Raw genomic sequence first — 27126 nt, 5'->3', positions numbered from 1 at the left:
AATATAAACATATACTAAACATTCTATGATCAGAAGTTTTGGGGGGCTCCTGGGTGGCTCAGTTGGTTAAGCGACTGCCTTTGGCTCAGGTCATAATCTCAGGGTCCTGGGATCAAGCCCCGCATCGGGCTCCCTGCTTGGTGGGAAGCCTGCTTCTCCCTTTCCCACTCCCCCTGCTTGTGTTCCCTCTCTTGCTATCTCTGTGTCAAATAAATAAAATCTTAAAAAAAAAGAAAAAGTTTTGGAAATCACCTCAGTCCCATGGGATAGGCCAAGGAAGCTTCAAAAATATCTCCAGACATTGCCAAATGTCCCCTGGGAGGCAAAATCACTCCCTAGATAGAGAATAGAGAACCATGCTCTCTTCCACATGGGAACCTTAGAGAAGATGGAAAATCCAGAATTAGGTCTCTGCTAGGATTCAGTTGTCAAGATCAGTCTCTTAACTCTGTGATATTTAAAAACACTGTAAGAATTTAGAATTACAAGGAGACATCAAGTAAAAATGTGATTCTCCAGTGGTCTGAAGATTCTTCATTAAAATCCCCTGGGAGGGAGCAGTACTTCTGCTTGGGGGCTCCCATAAAATGTCTTTGCCATTGTTTTGGTTTCAATCCAATCCTTACAGGTAGCCAAATGACCCCTGTGGCTATTTCTAAAAACCAAGATCATAAGCCTGACACTGAGACTTGATTTAAATCTTCCCTTGAAGTCTGAGAGCCAAGGCAGGCAGGTAACATAGGTAAGCAAAGAGATGTAGAATGTGACTGAAGACACATGTCCATGGGTCTTTGTTTAGGTGTTGCACTAGGGCATACATACAAGGAAATGGGCTGAGAAGAGCCACAGTCTAGATAGTTCCAGATTACTTCCTACTATAAAAATCTTAACTATTTTTGTCTCAGTAAGAGAGAAACACCAAAATTTCCCCCTAGGAGTCACAGTAAATAATTCTAGAAAGCTGAGTGCCAGAAGGAATCCTACAGGTAATTTGGGTATTGATGCTAAATGCTTCCAATGTACTCTTCCTATCCCCAAAATCACTCGTCACTGAGCTTTTCTGCTAGATCTATACCTATTAGGGGTCCAGCTGGAACTTTATTTTTAGACTCCTTAGCAACATTCTAGTATATAGAAAGAAGAAATTTTTTGAAGAAAATAGCAACATTCTAGTATATAGAAAGAAGAAATTTTTTGAAGAAAATTTTAAATCAGAATTGTTAAATAAGCAATAAAATCATTGTGTGTATAGATTACCTAAAATTAATTTCACCAGTCCTCATTTAAGCACGTAAAACAAATGGCTTTCATTCATTTTCAATAATTTATCAACTGCTTCAAATGGAAGATAGTGTTTTTTTTTTTTAAATATTTTATTTATTTATTTGACAGCGACAGCGAGGGCAGGAGCACAAGCAGGGGGAGTGGGAGCGGGAGAAGCAGGCTTCCCGCAGAGCAAGGAGCCCAATGCGGGGCTCGATCCCAGGACCTGGGACCATGACCTGAGCCGAAGGCAGACGCTTAACGACTGAGCCACCAGGTGCCCCCTCAAATGGAAGAGATTTCTATTACACTTTTCCTGTTCTTTTTAAAGCCAGAATTATTTCAAATATTTCAATTATACTTAATACCTCCCCTATGGGAAAGGGTTATTTTCATCTTCCTTTACTGAGGCACTAAGAGAAATGTTTTGCTCTCTGCTCCTAATGATGAAGTTGTTACTTTAAGCAACTGATAACAATGTGATCTGAGGAGTGGGTGGGGTTATGAAACGAGATCAGTTTATCGTTATCAATTACTGAAGCTGGGTACATGGGGGTAAAGAATTTTAAGCCATACTCATTTTTTGGAAACAAGTTTGGATCATCTCATATCTTCTATATGATCTCAGTTTGAAGTAGCCTTTCTTTTTAAGATTTATTTGAGACTGAGCAAGAGAACGTGTGAGCAGGGGGAGGAGAAGAAGGAAAGGGAGAGAATCTCAGGCAGACTCCACACTGAGTGCAGAGCCCGACTTGGGGCTCGATCTTAGGATCCCAAGATCATGACCGGAGCTGAAGCCAAGAGTCAGGTGCTTAACCCACTGAGCCACCCAGGCACGCAGGAAGGAGTCTTTCTCACAGCGGTGCTAGTGTGCAGGCATTAGGAAACCATGCAATAAAGGAAACCTATTTTGGGCACCTATTAATATTACTGTTGTTTAAATTAACACATTGAACGGTAACTATGTTGTGCTAAGCTCTTCATAACATACTATCCTCATTGATTGCACATAACTATTGTATGGGTAGATGCTAATATTATCCCCTGTCAGATAAAACTGAAGCCCAAACCTTTTGTCCAAGACTGCCCAGTTATTTCATGGCAGAAGCAGATAGTCTTGACTACAGGGCCCACTCTTACAACCACTTTGTGAGGTCTCTCTCTTATTTAAATGAGATAGGTACAGAGGGCCTCACCCTGCCACCCAGGAAGAGTTCCTCCTTTCATTCACAAATATTTATTGTGCATCTACTAGGTACCAAGTACTGTCTGGGCAGTAGGTAAAGTGGAGAAATAGATAAGGTTTCTTGTTTTCATGGAGCTTAAATGATAGCTCACTTTTCCTTCCCAGTGAATTTCATAAAATGCCATGGATACTAAAGATTCCTCAACAGTAATAAAAAAACAGGTCTCCCTCAAATAGTTTGTTAATCTTGGAGACAGCTTCTGGCAGACCAAAGAGAAGGATGTAAGACAGGACCAGGCAGGAAAGCAGCCAGAGGAAAGGATGGAAATGACAGCGTCTTCACCCCTGGTAGGAACCCTATGTGGCCCCGGGTAAGAGATGGGGCACGGGGGTGGGGGAACCCTGGCAGATACCAAGGTCACCCCAGAAAGAGCCCTGACCATATAGTCAGAAGGGCTAGCTTTACTGCCAATTCCCAATAAGCCCTTTTAAAATTCCTGCCTTTCTCTGGGTTTATTTTATCCTTCTGTAACATGTCATGTCTGGGTTGATGTCTTCTGGACCTACATAGCTCTAAGTGCCTCTGCCTTGACAAGTAACATGTATTCTATCCCTTACGATTAGGGCTGAGGCCAGCAGGGAGAAAACCTTGAGCCTTCCACTCCAAAGAAATATTTCATTTCCTACTAGCCATTTAGAAGTCACTGATGGGTGCGCCTGGGTGGCTCAGGCGTTAAGTGTCTGCCTTCGGCTCCGGTCATGGTCCCAGGGTCCTGATATTGAGCCCCACATCGGGCTCCCTGCTCTGCAGGAAGCCTGCTTCTCCCTCTCCCACTCCCCCTGCTTGTGTTCCCTCTCTTGCTGTGTCTCTGTAAAATAAATTAATAAAATCTTTAAATAAATAAGTTCCTTCTCATCAAAACATTAAAAAAAACAAAACAAAACCGGGGCACCTGGGTGGCTCAGTTGGTTAAGCGACTGCCTTTGGCTCAGGTCATGATCCTGGAGTCCCAGGATCGAGTCCCGCATAGGGCTCCCTGCTCAGCAGGGAGTCTGCTTCTCCCTCTTACCCTCCCCCCTCTCATGTGCTCTCTCTTTCTCTCTCAAATCAATAAAATCTTTTTAAAAAATCAAAAAATAAAACAAGTCACTGATGGGGACGCCTGGGTGGCTTAGTCGGTTAAGCATCTGCCTTCGGCTCAGGTCATGATCCCAGGGTCCTGGGATGGAGCCCCACATCGGGCTCCCTGCTCAGCGGGGAGCCTGCTTCTCCCTCTCCCTCTGCCTGTCGCTCCCCTGCTTATATGCGCGCGCGTTCTCCCTCTCTGTCAAATAAATAAAATCTTTAAAAAATAAAAGTCACTGATGGAATTGTCTCCTGAACCAGGGAGTGTGTCCCCTTCCTCTTGTCACATTCACACTTGTAAAATGGCAAGGCCTACCAAGTCACATTCTTCAAATGACCAATTGCACATTCCCATGGTACTAGGATCACTGCCTCAAGAACAGACTTCTGGATCTCAAAATCAGATCTCTATGTGTTTCAAACACACACACACACACACACACACTCAGATCTCTATGTGTTTCAAACACACACACACACACACACACACTCAGATCTCTATGTGTTTCAAACACACACACACACACTCAGATCTCTATGTGTTACACACACACACACACACACACACACACACACACACACACACCCCAATACCTGGGAGCGACTCACCGGTCAGCGTAACGCAAGGTATTCAAAGTGTGTTCGGTGGCCACGTGGCTTGGTGAGATGTTGGCAATCATGCAGGTTTTGGCATCGCCAATGAAAGAATCCCTCAGGACCTGTCCAAACAGAAGGCAGCTCAATGAAGTCAGTTAACAAAGGGCATATTGACTACTTACTGTGCAGAACACTGGGCTATAGCTCCCCTCTCTGCTACAGAAAGGCAGTTTACAAAGAAGAAATACAAATGAACAAAACACACAAAAAAGGTACTTCACCAACCAATCAAAGAAATTCAAACTAGTAAGAATACTAATATTTTTCACCCATAAGATTAATTAAGACTCATGACACCCTGCCGTGGTGAAAGTCTAGGGAAATGGGCACTTTTCTACATTGCTATACTATTTATGTACTGTGTACCATCAAATGGTATAAGCTTTTGAGAAGGCAGTTTGGCAATATGTATAAAAATATAAAAAATGTGCATGCTTCCATGACATATTCCTAAAGAGAACTGCTCAGTTGATTAAAAAAAAAAGTGCACATAGGATATGCATTACATTATAATAATTAGAAAATCTAGGAGTCCGTAAACAGGGAACAAACTGAGTAATTTCTTTTTTTTAGATTTTATTTATTTATTTGACAGCACAAGCACAGGGAGCAGCAGCAGGAGAGGGAGAAAGCAGGCTTTCTGCTGAGCAGGGAGCCCAACATAGGGCTCGATCCCAGGACCCTGGGATCATGACCTGAGCCACCCAGGTGCCCTGAAAACTAAATAACTATTAACTGACTACAATACAACCACTAAAAATAATTATGTATATCTGTACTTAGGTACACGGGAAGATCTAAAACTTATCTTTGAGTGAAAAAGGCATATGACTTCATAACTCTCTAAGTAGATCTATGTGGGCAGAGAAATATCTGGAAGGATAGTTACCAAAATGTAGCAGTGATTATCACTAAGGTGGGATTTTTCAGGTACCTTTTGCCATCTTTGTACTTGTATATACATATACTGTTTGAATTACTATTATCATTATTACTTTTAAAAGATTTTTTCAAACAATTTCTATGCCTAACATGGGGCTTGAACCCACAACCCTGAGATCAAGAGTCGCACACTCCACCAACTGAGCCAGTGCCCCTGAATTATTTATTTTTTTAAAGATTTTTTTTTTTTAAAAGACAGAGAGACACAGCGAGAGAGGGAACACAAGCAGGGGGAGTAGGAGATGGAGAAGCAGGCTTCCTGCTGAGCAAGGAGTCCAACGCGGGGCTCGATCCCAGGACCACGGGATCATGACCCAAGCCGAAGGCAGATGCTTAACAACTGAGCCACCCAGGCGCCCCGTGAATTATTATTTTTTAAATTAAATAGGAAGACATTTTCTGGGGATGGTGAACTTGTTTTAAAAAATAACAGAGCCAATGTCAGAATCTGGACTAACCACCCATAAGAAGGGTTTCCTAAGTCTCTAGTTGAAATCATGTTTGAGAAGATATAATCTAACCCACAGATCACCAGTTCTAATAAGGAGTTACAGGTTCTGCCCGAGGCCCTGTGGAGCCATTAGGTTAGCTGCACAGAGAACCTCTGCCAACAACATACAAAGACCCTCACACCTAGACTGCCGTCTATGCTAGTCTGTCCTCCACTGAGCACAGGACGTGGTGCAGAAAGGAATCGGGGGCACCCATAACTGCCTTCACAGCAGTCTGTATGTAGGGAGACCCCTCTGTGGGCCACTGTTCTGCAGCCAGTACAATGCTGAATTAGTGGTACTTTCCATTAATTAAGAAGCACATTGTCATGACAGAAATATGGGAGGAAAAAAATTACTTACGGTTTTACCACTCAGAATAATCAGTTAACATAGACATAATTTTTTTTTGTGTGTAGTTTTTTCCCCTCATTTTGTATTTTTAAACTATACATCTTGGTCATCTTTCCTATCAGTACATATCAAAAATCTAGATCGTTCGGAGTACCTGGCTGATTCAGTCGGTAGAGCGCATGACTCTTGATCTCAGGGTTGTAAGTTTGAACCCCATGTTGGCTGCAGAGATTACTTAAAAATAACATCTTTAAAAAATAAGCAAAAAGTAAATTTAAAAAAACTTTAAAAAATCGTATTCTTTTTAACTCCAGGGGTTATTTTTTGTCTTCAAACACTAAGAGCTACGAAAATACTTCGTATAGCTATACCACCCCCACTTCAAAGGCTCAGAGACTCCATTAAATCAGAAACTTTTCTTTTATTAGAAATAAGCAGAAAGCTGTTGGGTGGTGACCAGAAGTACACTGTTGCCCTGTGAAAGCTCAGCTGCTTCATACTGCAGGCATCTCTGCCTGAGGATGCCCATCGCTGCCTAGAATGACCTGGAAGGAATGTGACTCCTTCCTCCTCCCCCCTCCCCAAGTTTAGCATCATGCCTTGGCGGCAGTGGAGGCTTTGCTGAATGAACAAATGAATGAAACGGAACAAACTCAAAGTTCGCATTTAACATTACCTGAGTTAATTTGCTTTGCCTGAAGGGAGTGTGGGTGTGTTCCTGATCCAATGCGCGGATACATTCCTTCAGCTGCAAAGTGGTAGATTAACAACAAGCACATCAAATAACACATGCAAAGAGAAAGTAACAGATCAGATTTTTCTTAAATAAGCCATACTCAGACAATCCTCCAAAAGGAAGTCAAAATGCCCTGGTAGTTTCTTGTCCAATAGGAAAAATCAAGCTAGACGGGTAAACATCCTGAGTGAGCTCCCTGTGTCTGGTTAAGGGCCTCCCATACTAAAGGCTATAATCCTAGGATTAGCCCCAACAGTGGGGGACAAACCAGGGACCTTCCCACAGGGCCCCTAGAGTCCAAGCTTATGTGGTGGCAGTTCTGGCTTGCCAGCTCCCTTTTTCTTGCCTCCTCTCATACTATTAGTAGCTATAGATGCACTTAAGTACAGAAAATCTCTATACCACTCCCCCACCTCCCTGCTCACATATGCACACCTATAGGTGTAGATTCAAGTGTAGATTCAGATAGAAGTTTCTGATAATTATTTTGAGAGAGAGCGAGAGTGTGCACTAACTTAAAGAAATCCAAAGAGGGGAGCCTGGGTGGCTCAGATGGTTAAGCGTCTGCCTTCGGCTCAGGTCATGGTCCCGGGGTCCTGGGATCGAGTCCTCATCGGGCTCCCTGCTCAGCAGGGAGTCTGCTTCTACCTCTGACCCTCTTCCCTCTTGTGCTCTCTTTGTCTCATTCTCTCTCAAATAAATAAAATCTTTAATAAAAAAAAGGTAAACTCTATGTCCAATGTGGGGCTCGAACTCATGACCCCAAGATCAAGAGTTGCATGCTCCACTGATTGGGCCAGCCAGGTGCCCACCTGTGCTTTATCTGCATTTATTTTCTCCATCTATTACTAAGATGTGTCCTAAGGTATCAGAAAAGCCTAAGAGGTTATTTTTGGGGTCTGGGAATATTCACATTTGTTTCCATATAAATTAATGGTAATCACTTCTTTGCCTTATGCCATTTTGGCTTACAAAAGATTTCATAGGTAAAGTTCTATTTTCAGATAGGGGGAGAAATCTGTATAAGGGAATTTCCTCTTTCATTACAAATCAATGCAATATCCCCAAACTTTACCACTGGGACAATTCTCCAAAAGGGACATATAGGTAACCAAATCCTGGCCCTGAGTTACACCTGCCCCTTACATACTCAAATCCAAGTGTGGCCACTGATCCCTATGAGCCTTTGAGGACAATCTGAGCAATAAAATAATGATAAAAATGTATTATAATCTAGCAAATAAAATATCCATTTACTGTTATAAATAATCTAATAAATTAATTAATTGTAGGGAAAGGACAGCTCTGTCTTACACCAGAATCCCAACTAATTAATGTAAAAAGAATGATAGGAACAGGAAATCCCACCAGGTAAACACCACAGTAATTGTTGCAGGTTAAGAATCATCAATGGATGCTAAAATAAGGCAATAAAAGTGTGATGTAAATAGGATATCTGCATAGTTTCAATCTATCTCCCCATATTTATTTATTTGAGAGAGAGCGAGCGAGCAGATGCAGAGCAAGAGAGAAGGAGCACGAGCAGGGGGAGGGGCAGAGGGAGCAGACTCCCCGATGAGCAGGGAGCCCCACGCAGGGCATGATCCTAGGATGTGGGGATCATGACCTGAGCCAAAGGCAGACGCCCAACCAATCCAGGTGCCCCAAGATATTTATTAATTATAAAGGGAAAATGGTTAACATTACAGTGGAGAAACCTAGCACAAACCACCTTAACTAAGTGATCAAAGTTAACATCACCAGTAATAAGACATACTGACTTCATGCACCACCTTATATGATTCACTGAGAAGGGAACAACTTATATGGTGTTCTTGCTAAAATTTGGGATAAACCCAAATTCACAGATAATCCGCAAAAACAAACAAAACACAAAACAAAACAAAAACAGGCAGGCCAGCACTCTTCAAAGGTGTTAAAGTCACAGATGACAAAAACTGAGGAGACTACGAGCACATGACAACTAAATGTAATATAGGATCCTGGACCCTAAAAAGGACATTAGCGGGATTATTGGTGAAATTCACACAAGGTCTATAGAATAGTTAATAGTATTGCCAATGTTGTTGTTGTTGTTCTGGTATTATACCAATGTTAATTACCTGATTTAGATCATTTTATTATGGTTATACAAGATATTAATAATATGGAAGCTGGGTGAAGGAATGCTGTGTATTTATTTTCGCAACTTTTGTAAAATCTAAAAGTATTCAAAAATTGAAAAAGTAAAAAGATGCTGATTGTCTTTATCACCTCTCTCAGCCTCGCAATTTATCCCTCATGAGGCCTGGAAATAAAGTGCCTAGCTGGAGACTTCAGTTCTGATCAAAAGGACTTAATATGGAGGGGCACAGGCAGCACGATGTAGCCGCAAAAAGGAACAAGGAAGACCTCTATATACAGCCATGTAGTGAGCTCTAGGGTACTGTTAAGTGAAAAAAGCAAAGTGTTTACAGTATGCTACCCTTTTTTTCTGAGGTGAATACAAATATATATATTTGTGTGTATATATATATAATGCTTATCTAAGGGGAGGGAGGTAATAGGGTTGAGGGGACAGGGATGGACACTAGATTTCTTTCAATGTTCTACAGTTTTTACTTTAACTGAATGTGAAATTGGTCAGCTTAAACACATAGAAGATTTCAAGTGACTATGCAACACAATATTATGACTGTACACCTAAGTGGGATACAACCTAAGGATGAAAAGGAAATTGCAAAGAAATAGTAATCTGAATTCAGTAATCGTATTATGAAAAATATCAGCATTATTTTGAAATACACATATTGAAGTAGAGCAAATTATATAAGTGTTGTTAGGAACTAAGAATTCTAGCATAAGAGAAAGGAGACAAAAATATAAATTCAAAAAAGTTAACCAAAAACCCTGTAATCTTAATTTTGAATTAATTTATTATTATGAGTCCCTAATGTATTTTCCTCTTGCAAAAAAAAAAAAATCTATTTCCTAGCTCTGTCCAACAAAAAGGCCTAGAAGCAAGGACTAACCCAGTGGTAGTAAGCACCCCTAGCACCCTAAATGGTCTCTAAATGCCATTTCTTTCTAAAACCAAGGCTTGTTGAAGAATTAACTGGTTCAAGGTCTGGGGAAGGAAATGTACAAGATGAGCCTAGAAAATTTTGTCAGACCAAAACGCCAGGAAGCTATTAGAGACTAATAGTTGGTCAAAAAACCAGAGGAACATACTTAAAAAGGCTCCCACTGCCCAAAGATGTACAATTTAAATAGCAAAAAGAATAATAATTACAATGAGTTTATAATAATACAAAGCCAAACAAAACAGTCAATAACAACAACAAATTCACTGGTCATGTTTAGGTTACTAGGACACCAAATCATTCTGAAAACTGTTGAGTAAAGGCAAAGAATCAAGCAAGCATTTAACTTATTTCTACTGTATGAACTATATTTCAGGATAATCAGATAATTGAGGAAAAATTCTTCTCAGCTAATAAAGAAGGAATGTTAGAATGAGAATATCACCATTTTGGAATCCCTAATGAAACAAGATACATGTGATGCTCATCAATGGCTGGTAAACCTGTTAAATGAAAAAGTCTGATAGGAAACTCTTAACAGAGGAATTACACAGACACTTGAATCTTTCTTAAATTCTTAAAAATCACAGAGACAACCAACCAGACATTCTGTACCTCCTGATGTGTTCCTATAGGAAGTCTAAAAACTACCCATGAATTCTTGCCAAAAAACCAGAACCTCAATCTGATCAAGCTTCTAGAACAGTGCTTTCCCAATAGGAGTATGATAGCTACAAGTGCAAACCATATGTGTAATTTTAAATTTCTAGTAGCCACATTAAAGAAAAAACAAATGAAATTAATTTTTTTAAAGATTTTATTTATTTGAGAGAGTGAGCTAGAGAAAAGCATGAGTGGGGGGACAAGAGGAAGAAGCAGACTCCCCTCTGAGCAGGGAATCCAATGTGGGCTTGATCCCAGGACCCTGAGATTGTGACCTGAGCTGAAGGTAGACGCTTAACCGCCTGAGCCAGCCAGGTGCCCTGAAATTAATCTTAATTATATGTTATATAATCCAATATATAAAAAAATATTAAAAAACCCAGCAAAAACATTATTTCAGCATGTAATCAGTATGAAAAAATATTAATGAGGTATTTTACCCGTTTCAAGATCCAGTGTGTATCTTACACTTAGAGCATATTTCAATTCAGATGAGCTACATTTCAAGTGCTCAGTAGCCACATGTGGCTTACAGGCCCCCTCCTGTACAGCACAAGTACAGATCTTAGCCACTTTATAGAGAACACAGAGGATAGAGTATGATGTTAAACATCAACATGGGGATGCAGTCAACCTAATCCAGAATGTTGGAAATCTTATAGGACAAGTGACCCAGTTTTATTCAACCAATACACTGATAGTAAGAGAGAGAAAAGAAGAACTGATATGGAATAAAAGAGACTATCAAAAGTAATCCAAGGGTACCGTTTGCATCTTGATTTGAACAAACTGTGAAAAGTCATTTATGGGACAACTGGAGAAATGATAGTACTTCCTGGATAATAGATATCATTACATAATTATTGGGTGCCTGCGTGGCTCAGTTGTTAAGCGTCTGCCTTCGGCTCAGGTCATGATCCCAGGGTCCTGGGATCGAGTCCTGCGTCAGGCTCCCAGCTTAGCGGGAAGCCTGCTTCTCCCTCTCCCACTCCCCCTGCCTGTGTTCCTGCTCTCGCTATCTCTCTCTGTCAAATAAATAAAATCTTAAAAAAATTAAATAATTATTTCTTAAGGTATGATAATGGCATTACAGTTATATTAAAAAATAAGAGTCCTTATCTCTTTGAGATAATGAAATATTTGTGGAAGAAATGACAGGCTGACATGATTTGCTTTACTATAATCCAACCAGGGGAAGGAAAGGGTTGGTTAGATTTTTCACATGTTGAAGCTGGGTGCAAGAATTTGGGAGATCATTATATGATTTATCTATTTTTTTATTTTTGAAAAATTAATACAATTTAAAAACTTGGTGAGAGAGAGAAAGCTTACCTAAATTAACCATTCAGCAGCTGCAGAAATACTTTTCTGCCCCTAAGGGATTGACCAGAAGAAGAGAAGACAGGGACAGAAGGGAAGAGTTGCCTAGAACTGCTAAGAATCTGATCAGGCAGCCTCCATCTCCAACCCTGGAATCCCACTGCCAGACAGAAGCGTGCCCTTACTCTGCTGATTCTACCCCACTCCACCCTCACCCACTCTGGCTGCATGTAAAGAGGGGCAAAATCTACCAAGAAGGATTTTTATTTTTTTATTATTTTTTAAAGATTTTATTTGACAGAGAGAGACACAGCGAGAGAGGGAACACAAGCAGGGGGAGTGGGAGAGGGAGAAGCAGGCGGAACTCGATCCTAGGACCCTGGGATCACGACCTGAGCTGAAGGCAGACGCTTAACACCTGAGCCACCCAGGCGCCCCTCAAGAAGGATTTTTAGATCAAAGCTTTCAAACTTACAGCCAGAAGACTCTGGTTTATTTCTGCGCCTTCCATCTTTGTCTGTCTGTCTGAGTCTCTGGCGTCTGCGGCTCTTTCACTGCCAGCCAGGTCAATAAAAGAGATCCTAGAGAAGACACACAGCAGGGATGACTTCTTGGGGACTCTGCTTTATTTTTACATCAGTCAGCAATTTGGGGCAGCAGGAAGAAATTAACACTGGCCCATCCTCTGGAAAGGAAAGACATACTGGCAGCTTTCCAAAAGTATTATAAGATTCTGATCTGTTAGCCATTGCGGGCGCTGTTCACTCAGACACTTCCTTTGGTTTTAATCATTTGTGAGAAATTAATAAAATTAATAAAACATTCTTCCCATAAAGCTAAATGACTACAATGCAAATCACTTAGGTCACCAGTTAGGTAATTTTTTTTTTTTAACCACTTAGGTAATTAAACTTTTGTGGGCTGCTTTCCAGACAAAAAAGAAGAAAAAAAGAAGAAGAAAAAAAGAAAGTTAAAAAAAAAAAAAGACTCATTACTCAGAGGTGAGATAGGCTCATCCATCAGTGTGGCAGAGTTTGCTAAGATAGCACCAGAGAAGCAATGAATGTACCCAATTGTCTTATGGCTTCTTTCAAGAAGGATAGATTAATTTTCTCTGGGTTTTTTTTGGCCTGTAAGCTGAGATGCATTTCCTACTATTTCTTTGCTGATACTGTGTTTCACGTTAGAAGCAATCAATGTCCCTTTTAATAACTTAGGCTTGACCAACAATAGGTCATTACTTCATGGTTAATCAACTGATGGCACTTTAATACAATGATTTATTTCAGGGTTAACAACTCTACTCTGTATCCCTGATATTTATTAAAAACTCCATGGTGGCAGAGTGTCCTGTTGTTGATAACACATATTTCAAAGTCACATTAGGGAAAGGCAGACAATGCAATTCCTTGCGTATTTCTAGCTCACCTGCCAAATGTCCTCTTGGCTGAATCTTTGATCTGAATTTGGATGATAGCATGGGAGCGGGAGGAGTCTGTGTTAACTCCAGTGGCCCCGGTGCTGCGCTCCTTGCTGCCCTTCAGAATCACCTGAAAATAAAATCCATAGGGTGATTTCCTCCAGAATTAAAAAAATCCCCCTGGTTCCTAAGGGTTGGCTGAGAGCAATAGAGACCAGGCATATAACTTTGTCAGTATACTGCAGTATTTTCAGAAAGCTGCCTAAACATTAAATCATACAGAGTAAGTACCCAACAGCAATGCAAACAATGTGGAATACTAACCTTGGGGGAGAACATTCAACAGCTCAAGAGCTAATTTACTTCTTGATCTTATATATTCTTTTTAATATCTTTGATAGATTTAGCCTGACTATAATCTCCAGGGCATGACTTGTCTCCAAGGCAATGTCCCACAGTACCCATCTATCTTAGTGACAAAGGACAGAAATGTGCATCATGGAATGACTGATTACAACCACCTGTTCCATCAGGAGGCAGTCATAAAGGAGGCCCCGGCCTGATGTGTGGGAACATGGAAGTAACAAGCTATCACAATTGACACAATTGACATGAGCCCATGATTTCCCTTGAAACCAAGTGCCCCTCAAAATACGAGTAAAGACTAACTTGGGTCCCTGTAGCCCACAGGGAGAGGGGGAATAGAGGTGAAGTCTCAGGACTGGCCTCTTGCCACTGAAAACACAGCCATAAATGAACATGCTGCCCTGATTTGAGATAGAGGGAGGAGTGTTGATTACTGAGAATCAAAAAGGTGAAGAAATATTATTTGACAGAGGGGTGCCTGGCTGGCTCAGTCAGTGGAGTGTGCGACTCTTGATTTTGGGGTTGTGGGTTTGAGCTCCATGTTGGGTGCAGAGATTACTTAAAAATAAAAAAATCTTGGTCCATTTCTGTATCAGTTAGGGAGGACGTTAGGTTTGAGGTTGGTGTTGAGGAGAATAACTACCATGACTTCCAGTGCTTTGACGAAACCTCAGATGCGAGGCCTTCTGGCCAAGCGTCTGCGATTTCATATTGTTGGAGCGTTCGCTGTATCCCTGGGGGTTGCAGCTTTCTATAAGTTTGCTGTGGCTGAACCAAGAAAGAAGGCATATGCAGATTTCTACAGAAATTATGATTCCATGAAAGATTTTGAGGAGATGAAGAAGGCTGGTATCTTTCAGAGTGCAAAGTGATTTGGGAATGTAAAGAATTTCTTTGGGTTGAGTCCATTGAAGTCTGTCACTGACCTGTGTTCTGAACTATGAAACACGAATACTGGCTTATGGAATAGTTTGTCTTGATAAATAAACAACTAACAAATAAAAAAAAAAATAAATAAAATAAAAAAAAAATAAAAAAATCTTTATTAAATAAAACATTGTTTGATAGAATCTTCACAACACTCTAGATATGAAGTGAGTTCATTATATTATGCCCCAGTATATGTTGAAGAATAAAGAGGCTGAGTTGCAGGGCACCTGGGTGGCTCAGTTGGTTGAGCGCCCGACTCCTGGTTTCAGCTCAGGTCATGACCTCAGGGTGGTGGGATTGAGCCCTGGGTGGGGCTCTGTGCTCAGCAGAGAGTCCGCTTGAGATTCTCTGTCCCTCCCCCTGCTCACACTGTCCCTATATAAACACATAAAATATTTTAAATTTTATTATGTTATGTTAGTCACCATAAATTACATCATTGGTTTTTGATGTAGTGTTCCATGATTCATTGTTTGCGTATAACACCCAGTGTTCCATTCAATACCCTCCTTAATACCCATCACCGGGCTAACCCATCCCCCGACCCCCTTCCCCTCTAAAACCCTCAGTTTGTTTCTCAAAGTCCATAGTCTCTCATGGTTCGTCTCCCCTTAAATAAATAAAATCTTAAAAAAAAAAGAGGTTGATTTGCTCACAAACAGCTGTTGTGTGACAGAACCAAATTCCATATCTAGTATGTCTGACTCTAAAGCTCATGTGGTTTCCACTATGCTGTCAGGTGCTTATGATAAATTCATTTATTTTTCAGTGAATTAAGAGTAAGGGAGTCCTAACTCATTTTTTCTCAATCTTTCAAAATTTTAATTTATATTATATTGAACATAGCCACAGTTTCCAAATTAAGAATCCAAAAGTTGCCAGAATCAAACTTCACCAATAGGCCATAAAATATCTTAACATGCAGGTACTTTTTAAAAGTTTAATATGGATGGAACCAGAGGGTATTATGCCAAGCGAAATAAGTCAGTCAGAGAAAGACAATTATCATATGATCTCACTGATATGTGGAATTTAAGAAACAAAACAGAGGATCATAGGGGAAGAGTGGAAAAAATAAAACAAGACAAAACCAGAAAGGGAGATAAACCATAAGAGACTCTTAAATGTAGGAAACAAACCAAGGGTTGCTGGAGGGATGGAGCGGGGGAGGGAGATGTGGTAACTGGGTGATGGACATTAAGGAGGGCACATGATATAATGAACACTGGGTATTATATAGGACTGATGAATCACAGACCTGTACCTCTGAAACCAATAATATATGTTAATTAACTGAATTTAAATAAAATGTTTAAAAGATAAAAAATAAATTAAAAAAAAGTTTAATAATAAGTTCCTTCCTGGTTTAAGCAGTTGTGTTTCTAAAGATTAACTGTATATGAGATTTAGAATTGTTTTTTTTTTTAAGATTTTATTTATTTGACAGAGAGAGACACAGCAAGAGAGGGAACACAAGCAGAGGAAGTGGGAGAGGGAGAAGCAGGCTTCCCGCTGAGCAGAGAGCCCGACGCGGGGCTCGATCCCAGAACCCTGGGATCATGACCTGAGCCGAAGGCAGACGCTTAATGATTGAGCCACCCAGGCGCCCCTGTACTTTATTATTTATTTATTTTTTAAAGATTTTATTTATTTGACAGAGAGCACAAGCAGGAGAGAGAGGGAGAAGCAGGCTCCCTGCTGAGCAAGGAGCCTGATGTGGGACTCGATCCCAGGACCCTGGGATCATGACCCGGGCCGAAGGCAGCCACTTAACTGACTGAGCCACCCAGGCGTCCCTAGAATTGTACTTTAAAATCAAATTTAGAATATTTTAGATGCACTCATTTTGTAAATAATCTGCTAAAAGTATAACAGGTCTGATTTTTTTTTTTTTTAAGATTTTATTTATTTGACAGAAAGAGACACAGTGAGAGAGGGAACACAAGCAGGGGGAGTGGGAGAGGGAGAAGCAGGCTTCCCGCTGAACAGGGAGCCCGATGCAGGGCTCCATCCCAGGACCCTGGGATCACGACCTGAGCTGAAGGCAGAAGCCTAACGACTGAGCCACCCAGGCGCCCCTGGTGAATCTTTTTATCAAGAGAAGAACCTGTTAATTTATAACACTGGATTTTCAACTACATGGCTAGGATGTTACTGCTAATCGGAAATGAGAAGAGTGAGAGCAGTAGTCCCTTACCCTGACTGTGGCAGGTGCCCCTGGCCTGCACTGCTAACTAAGCTCCACTGCTGGCAAGGCCATGAAAGGCATATCTGTAACTGAAGCATCTAGTTCAACTGTGCTTCCCCATCCTGGCCTCTTCCCTGTCACTCTGACTTCATGCTGACATAGACTGTAATGCAATGATGACAATGTGTGATGTTCTTTTTATCAAACTTTTCTTTCCTTTTTCTACCAGAAAAGGAAGACATGCTTACTGTGGAAAACTTGGAAAATACAGGAAAAGTATCAAGAAGAAAATATATACCTCCTATAATCCCCGAGTTAACAAGATTTTGGTGTATTTCCTTCTAGTTTTAGGGTTCTCACATCTCTTTTGATTTGATTTTTGGTTTGTTTTTGGTCTTTTACAAGCCCTGCGAAAAGACAGGGGAGATCTGGAAATCTCTTAAATCTCTGTATTTGTGTAAACAATATGCTTGATAAGGGAAGAAACACAGAGAAGTTGGTGACTTATCCAAGGTCACATAAGTCAAATATAGTCAGGCTAGGGAAGGAAGCCAGGTGTCCTCTGCCACATGTGAGAGTACTGATGCTGCTCCTGCTGGGACACAGGGAAAGCTCTGAGAGGCCTCACAGCCATACCTAGCCAGGAACTGTGGATACGGTCAGAAACTCATAGGCTTGTTTGTGGTTCACCCCCAGGGGAGCCAAGAAAGGCTGATTTCTGGGGTTCTATTTACACTCGGTTTTCCATGCTCCTTTGTCCACCTTATCCATCATGATGCATTAGGTACCTGTGAGCATGTCTCAGAAAACCTAACGTGTTGAGGAGACCTTTCCCGACTCAATGCCTTTTAGGGAAGGCATGAAGGAGTTTCTGGTTCCGGTCATTTCCTCAGCTTCAGAAATAGCCTGCAATCGCCATTCCTTTCAGAAACTGAAATAAAGTAGCTGAACTCTGAGGAGTAAAAATGATTCAGTTTGTGAAGATCATCAGACAAACAGACTCAAGTGCAGTGGTTAAGATAGTGAAATCTGAAGTTAGACTGTCTGGGTATGCATGCCAGCTCTGACATATGGTTGTGTGACCTTCTGCAATGAGCAAAAGTTTGCAAGTCACTTAACTTTTCAGAGCCTCAGTTTCTTATCTATAAAATGATAATCTCATAGTTTACTTACGAGAACTAAGAAAGATGATACAAGATAATACATGTAAAGCACTTAGAATCATGATTGGCACATGGTAAATTCTCAATAAATATTCATTTAAAAAAAGATTTATTTATTTTGGAGAGAAAGAGAGAGAGTGCGCATGCCAGTGTGTGAGCGGGGGGAGGGGCAGAGAGAATCTCAAGCAGACTTCCCGCTGAGTGAGGAGCCCCACACGGGGACTCGATCTCAAGACCCTGAGATCATGACCTGAGCCAAAATCAAGAGCCTGATGCTTAACCACCTGAACCCACCCAGGTGCCCCCCCATAAATATTCATTTTAATAAAGAACATCTTTTTTTTTTAAGATTTTTTTTTTTATACACCCAATGTGGGGCTCGAATTCACAACCCCAAGATCAAGAGTCACACACTAGGGATGCCTGGGTGGCTCAGTCTTTTAAGCGTGTGCCTTCAGCTCAGGTCATGATCTCAGAGTCCTCGGAGCAAGGCCCGCATCAGGCTCCCTGCTCAGCAGGTTCTCCCTCTGCTTGTGCTCTCTCTGGTAAATAAATAAATAAAATCTTTAAAAAGATAAAAAAAAAAAGTTGCACGCTGGACTGACTGAGTCAGCCAGGCACCTCAAGAACTAACATCTTTGTGTAAACTTCCAAAACTTTATTTCTTTTCACAAATGTAAAATAATCAGAGTTTCATGAGGGGAAATAGAGCTTTAGAGATCAATGTGAGATTCCATGGGCTCTCCAGTACAAGTGAATGGGGGAAAAAAAAGGGAAAGGAAGGAAGGAAGGAAAAAAGAAAAAATAAAGAGGAAAACATAGAGAATATATTTGGGGGAAAATGCAAGTCTAGGAGCCAATAAAATTAGTGCAATCAACTTAAAAATCACTAGGCCCCCTTTTCCTCTCACTACCTCCTTCTCAAATTCCTCCTTCCATAACTAAAGTCTATTAGGCAAGTTTCTAAATCTAGGTCCTTTAGACAAAACATGTTATGTGAGTACTGAAATGAGGACCTGCCACCAAAGAAAGTAGAGACAACTGCTGAATTCTGTTGCCTGGGAAACATTCAGGGACATTAATAAATATTATTAAAAATAGATGTGACAAATTGAGCTAGCATCACACCAAGCATTTTCTGTATGTTATCTCATTTCCTTCTCTATCACCCAACCAATCATCTACTATGATCCACATGTTTCAGGCTCAGAAAGGTAAAGGACATGCTGAAGGATATATGCCACTGGGATCCAGGTCTGTCTGGTTACGAGGCTTTAATCACCAAGCTTTCTGCACGTACACCAAAGGAGGGCTACGAGCACTTCAGCAGTATAGGCACTGTGTACACATTAAGTCTCTGTCACTGGCATACAACTGAGGCTCATCTACGGAAAGCTTTCGCCATGTGGTCTCTGCTACCAATTATAGCCAGGGCAACGATAAAACAGGAGACAGATTTATTAGAAGTTTGAGAATGGATACCCATAAGTATGTCAAATGGCTGTAGAAATAACTTAAAAATCTGTAAGTCTCTGCAACTGAAAAAATACTCATCAATTCCCTGACAGAAGAAACCTTGATTCCAAATCTGAGAAATGTGATGAGTCAGTGCACCTCTGTAAAGGCAGGGAAGACCTGGTGCCTGGCACCTGAACTGTTAAGATCAGGGTAGTATAATACACCTGAAGGAGGAAGGTCCTGGAAGAAGAACAATCCCGCATAAAAAACGAGGCTGCTAGTTGTGCAGGCAGGCAACAAGTGGCCATGCCTGAGGAAACCTGAAGGTGATCTGTGAGGGTGACACTCAAAGATGACACCGGACCGTGACACTTGAGCAAACACATGGGTGATACCTGAGTGAACATGAACAGTGACACCCGAGAAAGTGTGACACCTGAGTTAGTAAGTGCTGTTGTTTCGAGTCAATAAATGTTTATGAGGGTATCCATAATTGATATCAACTTTCCACCTTGATCTCAGCTGGCTTTCTTGTACACCATCATATATATTACAGACAGAGTATCGATGGTAATGAGATAACACACTGACTAACAAGAAATTTCTTTCTGCTTTTCTCAGGAAAGATAACTTAGGATAGAGCAGTGCATAAAACTCCTCCAGGGTAGAGGAAGTGATCTGACACCAGACTGCCCATAAACACAATGATGGCCCATAGCTAAGGAAAAGGGACTTCCTCCCAACATTTGCTCCTTTCCTCTTCAGTTGGTTTACTCTTCAGAGATAAAGGCATCATGGGGATCAACTCTCCTGCAACTCCCTGCCAAATAAAGGAATGTCTGGGGAGGAGGGGGCAAGAGGACCACAGCAAATAGGAGTATGAGAAACAATTTCCTTAGGACTCCACAATGGAGGGAGCTCTGGACAGGTTAAGAATGGTCAGTCTCAGGGAAGCCCCTTCAACACATCTCACGAACTTTTGTTCTTTACCTGCTTTTACAATTGCTAGAAAGGGGCTCTTGGTTCTTAGGTAACTCTAAAATAGCCACACTCACGTGCTATCCTCAGGTTTTAGATCCCAGGACTCAGGAATATGATAATCACACAAATATGAGGTCCCAGCCCTTAAGCAAAATTTACCTATTTGTCCTAGCAAAAAGAAACTGTTAGAAAAAGACATCAGTGGTGGCTCACCCTGCCATTTCACACACCCAAGTCCCTGGAAGGGTGTATTGAGAAGCAGTTTTAAAGGTAGGTTTTGCCAAGTACACAGCCTGTCCTTCTAGCCTTCTCTCTTTGCCTCTAGTCAGGCTTGCTGGATATACTAAACAAATGACTATAATGGCTGCAGGCTGCATGTTAGAATCACCTGGTGAGCTTTTAAAATAATACCTACCTTCATACATTGTTGGTGGGAATATAAAATGGTGCAGCCACTTTGGAAAACAGTTTGGCAGTTCCTCAAAAAGTATGACCCAGTAATTCCACTCCTAGGCATAGACTCAAGAAAACTGAAGACATAGGTCTACACAAAAACTTGTACGTGAATGTTCATAGCGGTATTATTCATAACAGTGGTTTCTATAAAAGTGAAAACAACCTATGTCTCTATCAACTGATGAATGGATGAACAAAATATGAATATATCCATAACAGAATATTATTTGGTCTTAAAAATGAAGTACTTATATATGCTATAACATGGATGAACTTTGAAAATACGCTAAATGAAAGTAGCCAGGGACAAAAAGTTGCCTATTGCATGATTCCATTTATATGATATGGCCAAAATAGGCAAGTGCATTGAGAAAGAAATTAGTGGTTGCCAGGCCTGGAGGCAGAGGAAATAGAGAGTAACTGCCAAAGGTACAGAATTTCACTTTGAGGTGATGAAAATGTTCTGGAATTAGTAGTGGTAATAGCTGCACAACTTTTTGAATATTCCTTAAAAATCACTAAATTGTATATTTTAAAAGGGTGATTATTATGATATAACTTAATAAGATATGTGGGGTGCCTGAGTGGATCAGTCAGTTAAGCATCCAACTCTTGATTTTGGCCCACCCCCATTTGTGCTCGTACTCTCTCTCATGCTCTCAAAAAAAAAAAAATTATATGTATGTATACATATACATATATATATATATATATAAGCCACTGATGCATACACTTTAAAAAGGTGAATTTTATGGTATGTGACCTATATTTCAGTTTAAAATAATAATAATATCTACATTTGGACCTCACCCCAAGAGATTCTGATTTAATTGACCTCAGAGGGACTCAAGCATGCATTAAAAAGACACTGTGATGACAACAAGACAACATGCTTATGACACAAATAACTGACAAATGACTCACATCTAGAATATACAAATCAGTAATAAGAGAAAGACAGATAACCCAAAAATGAGGGAAAGAACCTAACTGGCATTCCCAAAAGATGAAACCCGTAAGATAAATTAAAAATATGCAAAGTGGGGTGCCTGGCTGGCTTAGTCGGTAGAGCATGCAATTCTTGATCTCAGGGTTGTGAGTTTGAGCCCCACATTGGGTGTAGTGATTATTTAAAAATAAAATCTTAAAATTAAAAAAAATATATGAAAAGCTACTCAATTTAATTCTCAATCAGCAAAATGCAGAAAAAAACACAAATGAGATTTAATTAAATAATTCCAGACTGGTAAAAATTTTAAAGTCAACAGAAAGTGTTGGCGAGGATGAAGAACAATGGGATTGCTCATATGCCACTTGTGGTAGTGTACATAGCTTTGGACAGCAGTTGCACCACCTAGTGAATATATGCATGTCCTTTGACCCAATCATTTCACAGCCAGATATATAACCTAAAGAACTCATATGCTACATACTGGAATACATGTGTAAGGATATTCACGGTTACAATGTTCAGAATAGTGCCCAAAAAGAAATAATCCCAACTATCCATTAACAGAATGGTTAAATAAACTGTGGTATACTCATATGATTGAACGCTATACAGCAAATAAAAACAAAATTACAGCCATATGCAAAAACATAGATAAAACTCAAAAGCATAATGTTGAGCAAAAGAAGATACTAAAAAATACAGTATGATTCTATTCGTATAAAGTTTAAAAACAGGCAAAAACGAAGTTATATAGTTAATGGATGAATACATAAGTGGCAAAACTATAACAAAAAACAAGAAAGTGATTAGTGTAGGGGGCCTGGGTAGCTCAGTTGGTTAAGTGGCCGGCTCTTGATTTCAGCTCAGGTCAAAAATCTCAGGGTCCTGGGATAGAGACCTGAGTCAGGTTCTGCCCTCAGTGGAGAGTCTGCTTGGGATTCTCTCTCTCTCTGCCCCTCACCCTGCATGAGCTTGTACTTTCCTTAGCGCTCTAAAAATAAATGAATAAATCTTAAAAAAAAAAAGTGATCAGCATAAATGTCAGGATTATAGAGGACTGTGACTGGAAAGTTGTATAGGGGTTTGTGGGGTGCTAAAATGTTCTATTTCTTGATCTGCGTAATTGATTATAAAGGTGCTTGTTTCTTGGGGTGTCTGGGTGGCTCAGTCAGTTAAGTGTCTGCCTTCATCTCAGGTCATGATCCCAGGGTTCTGGGATCAAGCCCCACATCAGGCTCCCTGCTTGGCGGGAAGTCTGCTTCTCCCTCTCCTCCTGGCTCGCTATCTGTCTCTCTCTCAAATAAATGAATAAAATCTTTTAAAAAAAGGTGCTTATTTCTTTATACTAAACACATTCAGGCTTTAGGCATTTTTCTGTAGAGTGCTATTTTTCACAATAAAAATGGTTAAACCGTTTTTTTTTTTTAACCTAAGGGGGAAAAAGCTTCCTAATGATACAATATAAAGCTAGGGTTGAGGACCACTCTATTAAAGGAAGAGTCACCAAAAGTATATTTGTACATAAGTTAATAAATCCCCAGAATGGGAAAAAATTTAAATATTTTAAACTCTGTGTGTGTGTGTGTTTTAATATTTTAAACTGTTAACAGGTATCTCTAGTGGGGAGCAGGGAGTTGTATATAGTAAGTTGGAGGTGGCCTTTATTTTTCTATCTTCTTATATATTTTTGTAAGGTTTATATCTAATAATGAACAAGTGTTAAAAAATAACTTTTATTATTGTTAAAGATTTTTATTCATTTGAGAGAGAGAGAGAGAGAGAGCACCGAGGGAGAGTGAGAGGGAGAAGCGGGCTCCCCCTGACCCACTGAGCAGGAAGCCTGATGTGGGACTCGATCCCAGGACTCCAGGATCATGACCTGAGCTGAAGGCAGACGCTTAACCGACTGAGCCACCCAGGCGCCCCAAAAGATAACTTTTAATAGAAGATTTAAAAATAGCTTTGAAAAAAAAATACCTTTGGAAGGATATACAAAAAAACTATTAAGATTAGTTGCTTCAGTTTGAAAAGGGAATGGAAGGGATATTTTCATTGTAACTCTTGAATTTTTTTTTAAAGATTTTATTTATTTATTTATTTGAGAGAGAGAAAACCAGCAGGGGGAAGAACAGAGGGAGCGGGACAGGCAGATTCCAAACTGCGCACGGAGCCTGGCACGGGGCTCCATCTCATGATCTTGAGATCATGACCTGACCTGAAACCAAGAGTCAGATGCTCAACCGACTGAGCCACCCAGGCATCCTTGTATCTCTTGAATTTTGAACCCACATTAAAGTATTACCTCTGGGAAAAAAAAATTTTTTTAAAGTAATCTCTACACCTAACATGGGCTCAAACTCACAACCCTGAGATCAAGAGCCACACGCTCTACTGACTGAGCCAGTCAGGCACCCCTTACCTCTTCAAATTTTTTCTTAAAGTAAGGATATTTTTCTCTAGCAGCTTTTCCTACTACCATAGAAATATATACACTGGCAGCCTGTGAAACTAGCACAAGAGTATCCCTCTCATGCATTAGGTTCTCCCACATGCTCCATGGCACTGAGACAACAACCCTGTAGAGAAGGGGGCTATCCTCTTAGAGGACTCACATTTTACAAACGTTGAAGTGGCATGCTTGTCATGGCCCTTTGGCTACATCTGAGTCCATTATATTTGCTAGATAGCAAAATGAATTCTTTCTCTGTACTTAGGCTGCTGTGGGGTTGGGGGGGAGGGGAGGTAGTAAAGAAAGAAGAGTTACCTCTAAGAGGAGCTCCACACTATCCACCTGAAGTTCTTGCAGTCCCACTATCTGTACCACGTGCTTGCTATCTTCTCTTGCAAAGAGCCTGCAGATACAAGAACACGGTTGGTATGGCAGACCTGCTATATAATGGACTTTGTTCTTGCCTCCCCAGAAACCATTCCATCATTCCCCTATTAAGTAGCAGTTCTGTTATTTGAGTGAGATTGATATGTATCCTTACCGCCCACTCCCACAACTCCTGACCCCAGCCCTGGGCTTCAGAGATGGTCCTTGACTGTTGTAAACAAGTCAGCACCTTTGGCTATAATTAAAAGAAGGAACATATGATCCAGACCTATGCCAATCAGTGGATGGTATATTCGTGGCTTCAGTGATTGGTTCAGGACTGGATATGGGATCTCTGCTGGTCCAAGCAAAATAAAGTCCTAGTCTCTGGTTGTTAAGTGCCTGGGAGTGAGATGCTAGTGCTCTTTCTTTCTGGAAGTGAAAGTATATGTGGCCCTGGGAGCAGTGGCAGCCATTCTGTATCCACTAGAGAGCGAGTTTTGGAAGCTAACATCATAGAAGGCAGAGCTGAGCAAAGAAATTGGTCCTTATAACATCCCTGAGCTCCTAAACAGACCCTAAGGCCTGATTCTCTTCTAGGCTTTCTAGTTATATGAGCCAATGACTTCGCTAAGTAACTTAAGCCAGCGTAAGTGGGGTTCTACTTTATTTCCAACATAAGGTGTCTTGATATATCTTCCAAGGGAGGAAGGAAGATTTGGTGCCGTAACTGAATTTCTCAGGCCTATGTGTAAGGTTATGGTCAATTAAACCAGATGAAACCCCAGACACATCAAGGTGCACATATTAAATCTATTAGAGACTCTAAGATTATTTTTTTCCCTTAATAAGATAGTGATTTAGGTTAAGAATGGAATTCCACTTTACAGCCAAAAAAGGAAAGATTTTCTCAAAAAAATTTCTTTTTTTACAAAAGATTTAATTAATTAATTTATTTATTGGGGGAGATGGGAGGAAGAGCAGAGGGAGAGGGACAAGCAGACTCCCTGCTGAGTGAAGAGGCTGACTCGGGGGTCACTTCCATGACCCTGAGATCATAACCTGAGCAGAAATCAAGAGTCAGACACTTAACCAGCTGAGCCACCCAGGTACCTCTAAAAACTTTTTTTTCTTAGATTATGTTTCACCCCAAGTTTCCAAATTTTAACATAAGGATTGGAGGAAAATAGTTTCACCAATCCCTGTGACCTATCAGGAAACAACTATTAGAACAGTCAGGCTTCTGGAATAAAAGAAGGATCTAGCTTTCAGAGCCCTCATGTCATTCCTGAGCATACTTTCCCAGGCCCTACACGCTGAGCTCACCCCAGAAAAGTTCCTAATGGACAGCCCAAAATGTACTGCTAGATTTTTAAATCTTATAAGCAAGAAGTTATTTCTATCACTTTTTATGCAAGGGTATAAAAACAATCTAACCTCTACTTTTAAGAGTTAATTCGGGACTTCATACCTAACATAATTGCAGTTTCAACCTCCCCCAGAAATGTTTCTTAAACCCATCAATCAGAAATTTCTGATAAACACCAGTGAGGTAATCTGTCACATGGGCCCTCTCTACCCCTCCAAAGGAAATTGAGGTAATCGACCTAATAAGACCCCCTGCCCTTCCCCACAAAGGAAGGTGATCTTGCCTGGAACAATCTTTTCTTTTCTTTTGCTACTTTCTCTCTCCACCCTCCTTTCTATAAAAATCTTCCATTTTGTACAGTTCCTTGGACCTCCCCTCTACTTCCTAGATGGAATGATGCCCAATTCATGAATTGCTTAGTAAAGCCAATTAGATCTTTAAAAAAAAAAGTTAATTTGAAGATCCATAAGCTTTGGTTTCTAGCTTAAGAGGAGGACTGAGGGGGAGGCTGGGTGGCTCAGTTGGTTAAGCATCTGCCTTCAGCTCAGGTCATGATCCCAGGGTCCTGGGATTGAGCCCCATGTCAGGCTCTCTGCTCAGCGGGAGCCTGCTTCTCCCTCTCCCTGCCATTCCCCCTGCTTGTGCTCTCTTCTCTGTCAAATAAATAGATTTAAAAAGGGAGGTGGACTGAGCATATATGTTTCTGTTCACCTTTGTCAAAGTCTTACTATTACTTTTAAGATAAAGCATAACAGCTCTAAACAAAAAGAAAGGGTGCCATCAGGAGATTAGGACATTTCAGGGGTCCCAGGAAGATAGGCAAAAGAGATATTAGCCAATTAACCAGAGATATAAAAACAAAAAGAAAACACCCACAGCCCAAGACACTTGCGGAGGAAGTGTGGGTCTTCCTAGTGAGCCCTAAAAAGAAGGTTCAAAGCCAGGAGTTAGCATATCCCATCCCCTTGACTGCAATTCAAGAATGCAAATATAAAGGGCAATATATCTGAGTAACTCATTAAAGAACTGCACTCACAAATAGCTGACTAGATATCCTGACTGTCCCTTCACCCAAACTGGATGGACGGAGACAGACAGACAGACACACACACCCCTCACAAGAGCTTTTATTCTAGACAGACACACACACACACCCCCCACAAGAGCTTTTATTCTAGACAGACAGACACACACACACACCCAAGAG

General features: G+C 40.7%; 1 protein-coding gene across 3 annotated transcripts in view; it reads right to left on the bottom strand.

Moving 5' to 3' along the window:
- Positions 1-27126, bottom strand: part of KIF24 (kinesin family member 24) — an 83135-nt gene that overhangs the window by 5894 nt on the left and 50115 nt on the right. For all 3 annotated transcript variants that reach the window (XM_073881449.1, XM_073881452.1, XM_073881450.1), the window contains exons 6-10: positions 24500-24587; positions 13250-13371; positions 12297-12402; positions 6696-6767; positions 4185-4294 (exon numbers count right to left, since the gene is read on the bottom strand). In XM_073881449.1, coding sequence (XP_073737550.1) covers positions 4185-4294; positions 6696-6767; positions 12297-12402; positions 13250-13371; positions 24500-24587 — 498 coding nt within the window. The remainder of the gene's footprint in view (positions 1-4184; positions 4295-6695; positions 6768-12296; positions 12403-13249; positions 13372-24499; positions 24588-27126) is intronic.

This window comes from Callorhinus ursinus, unplaced genomic scaffold (assembly GCF_003265705.2).
Source record: "Callorhinus ursinus isolate GAN/ISIS: 27379988/994484 unplaced genomic scaffold, GSC_fseal_2.0 scaffold42, whole genome shotgun sequence".
Taxonomy (NCBI): Eukaryota; Metazoa; Chordata; class Mammalia; order Carnivora; family Otariidae; genus Callorhinus; species Callorhinus ursinus.
This window is presented reverse-complemented; position numbering and strand designations above follow the sequence as displayed.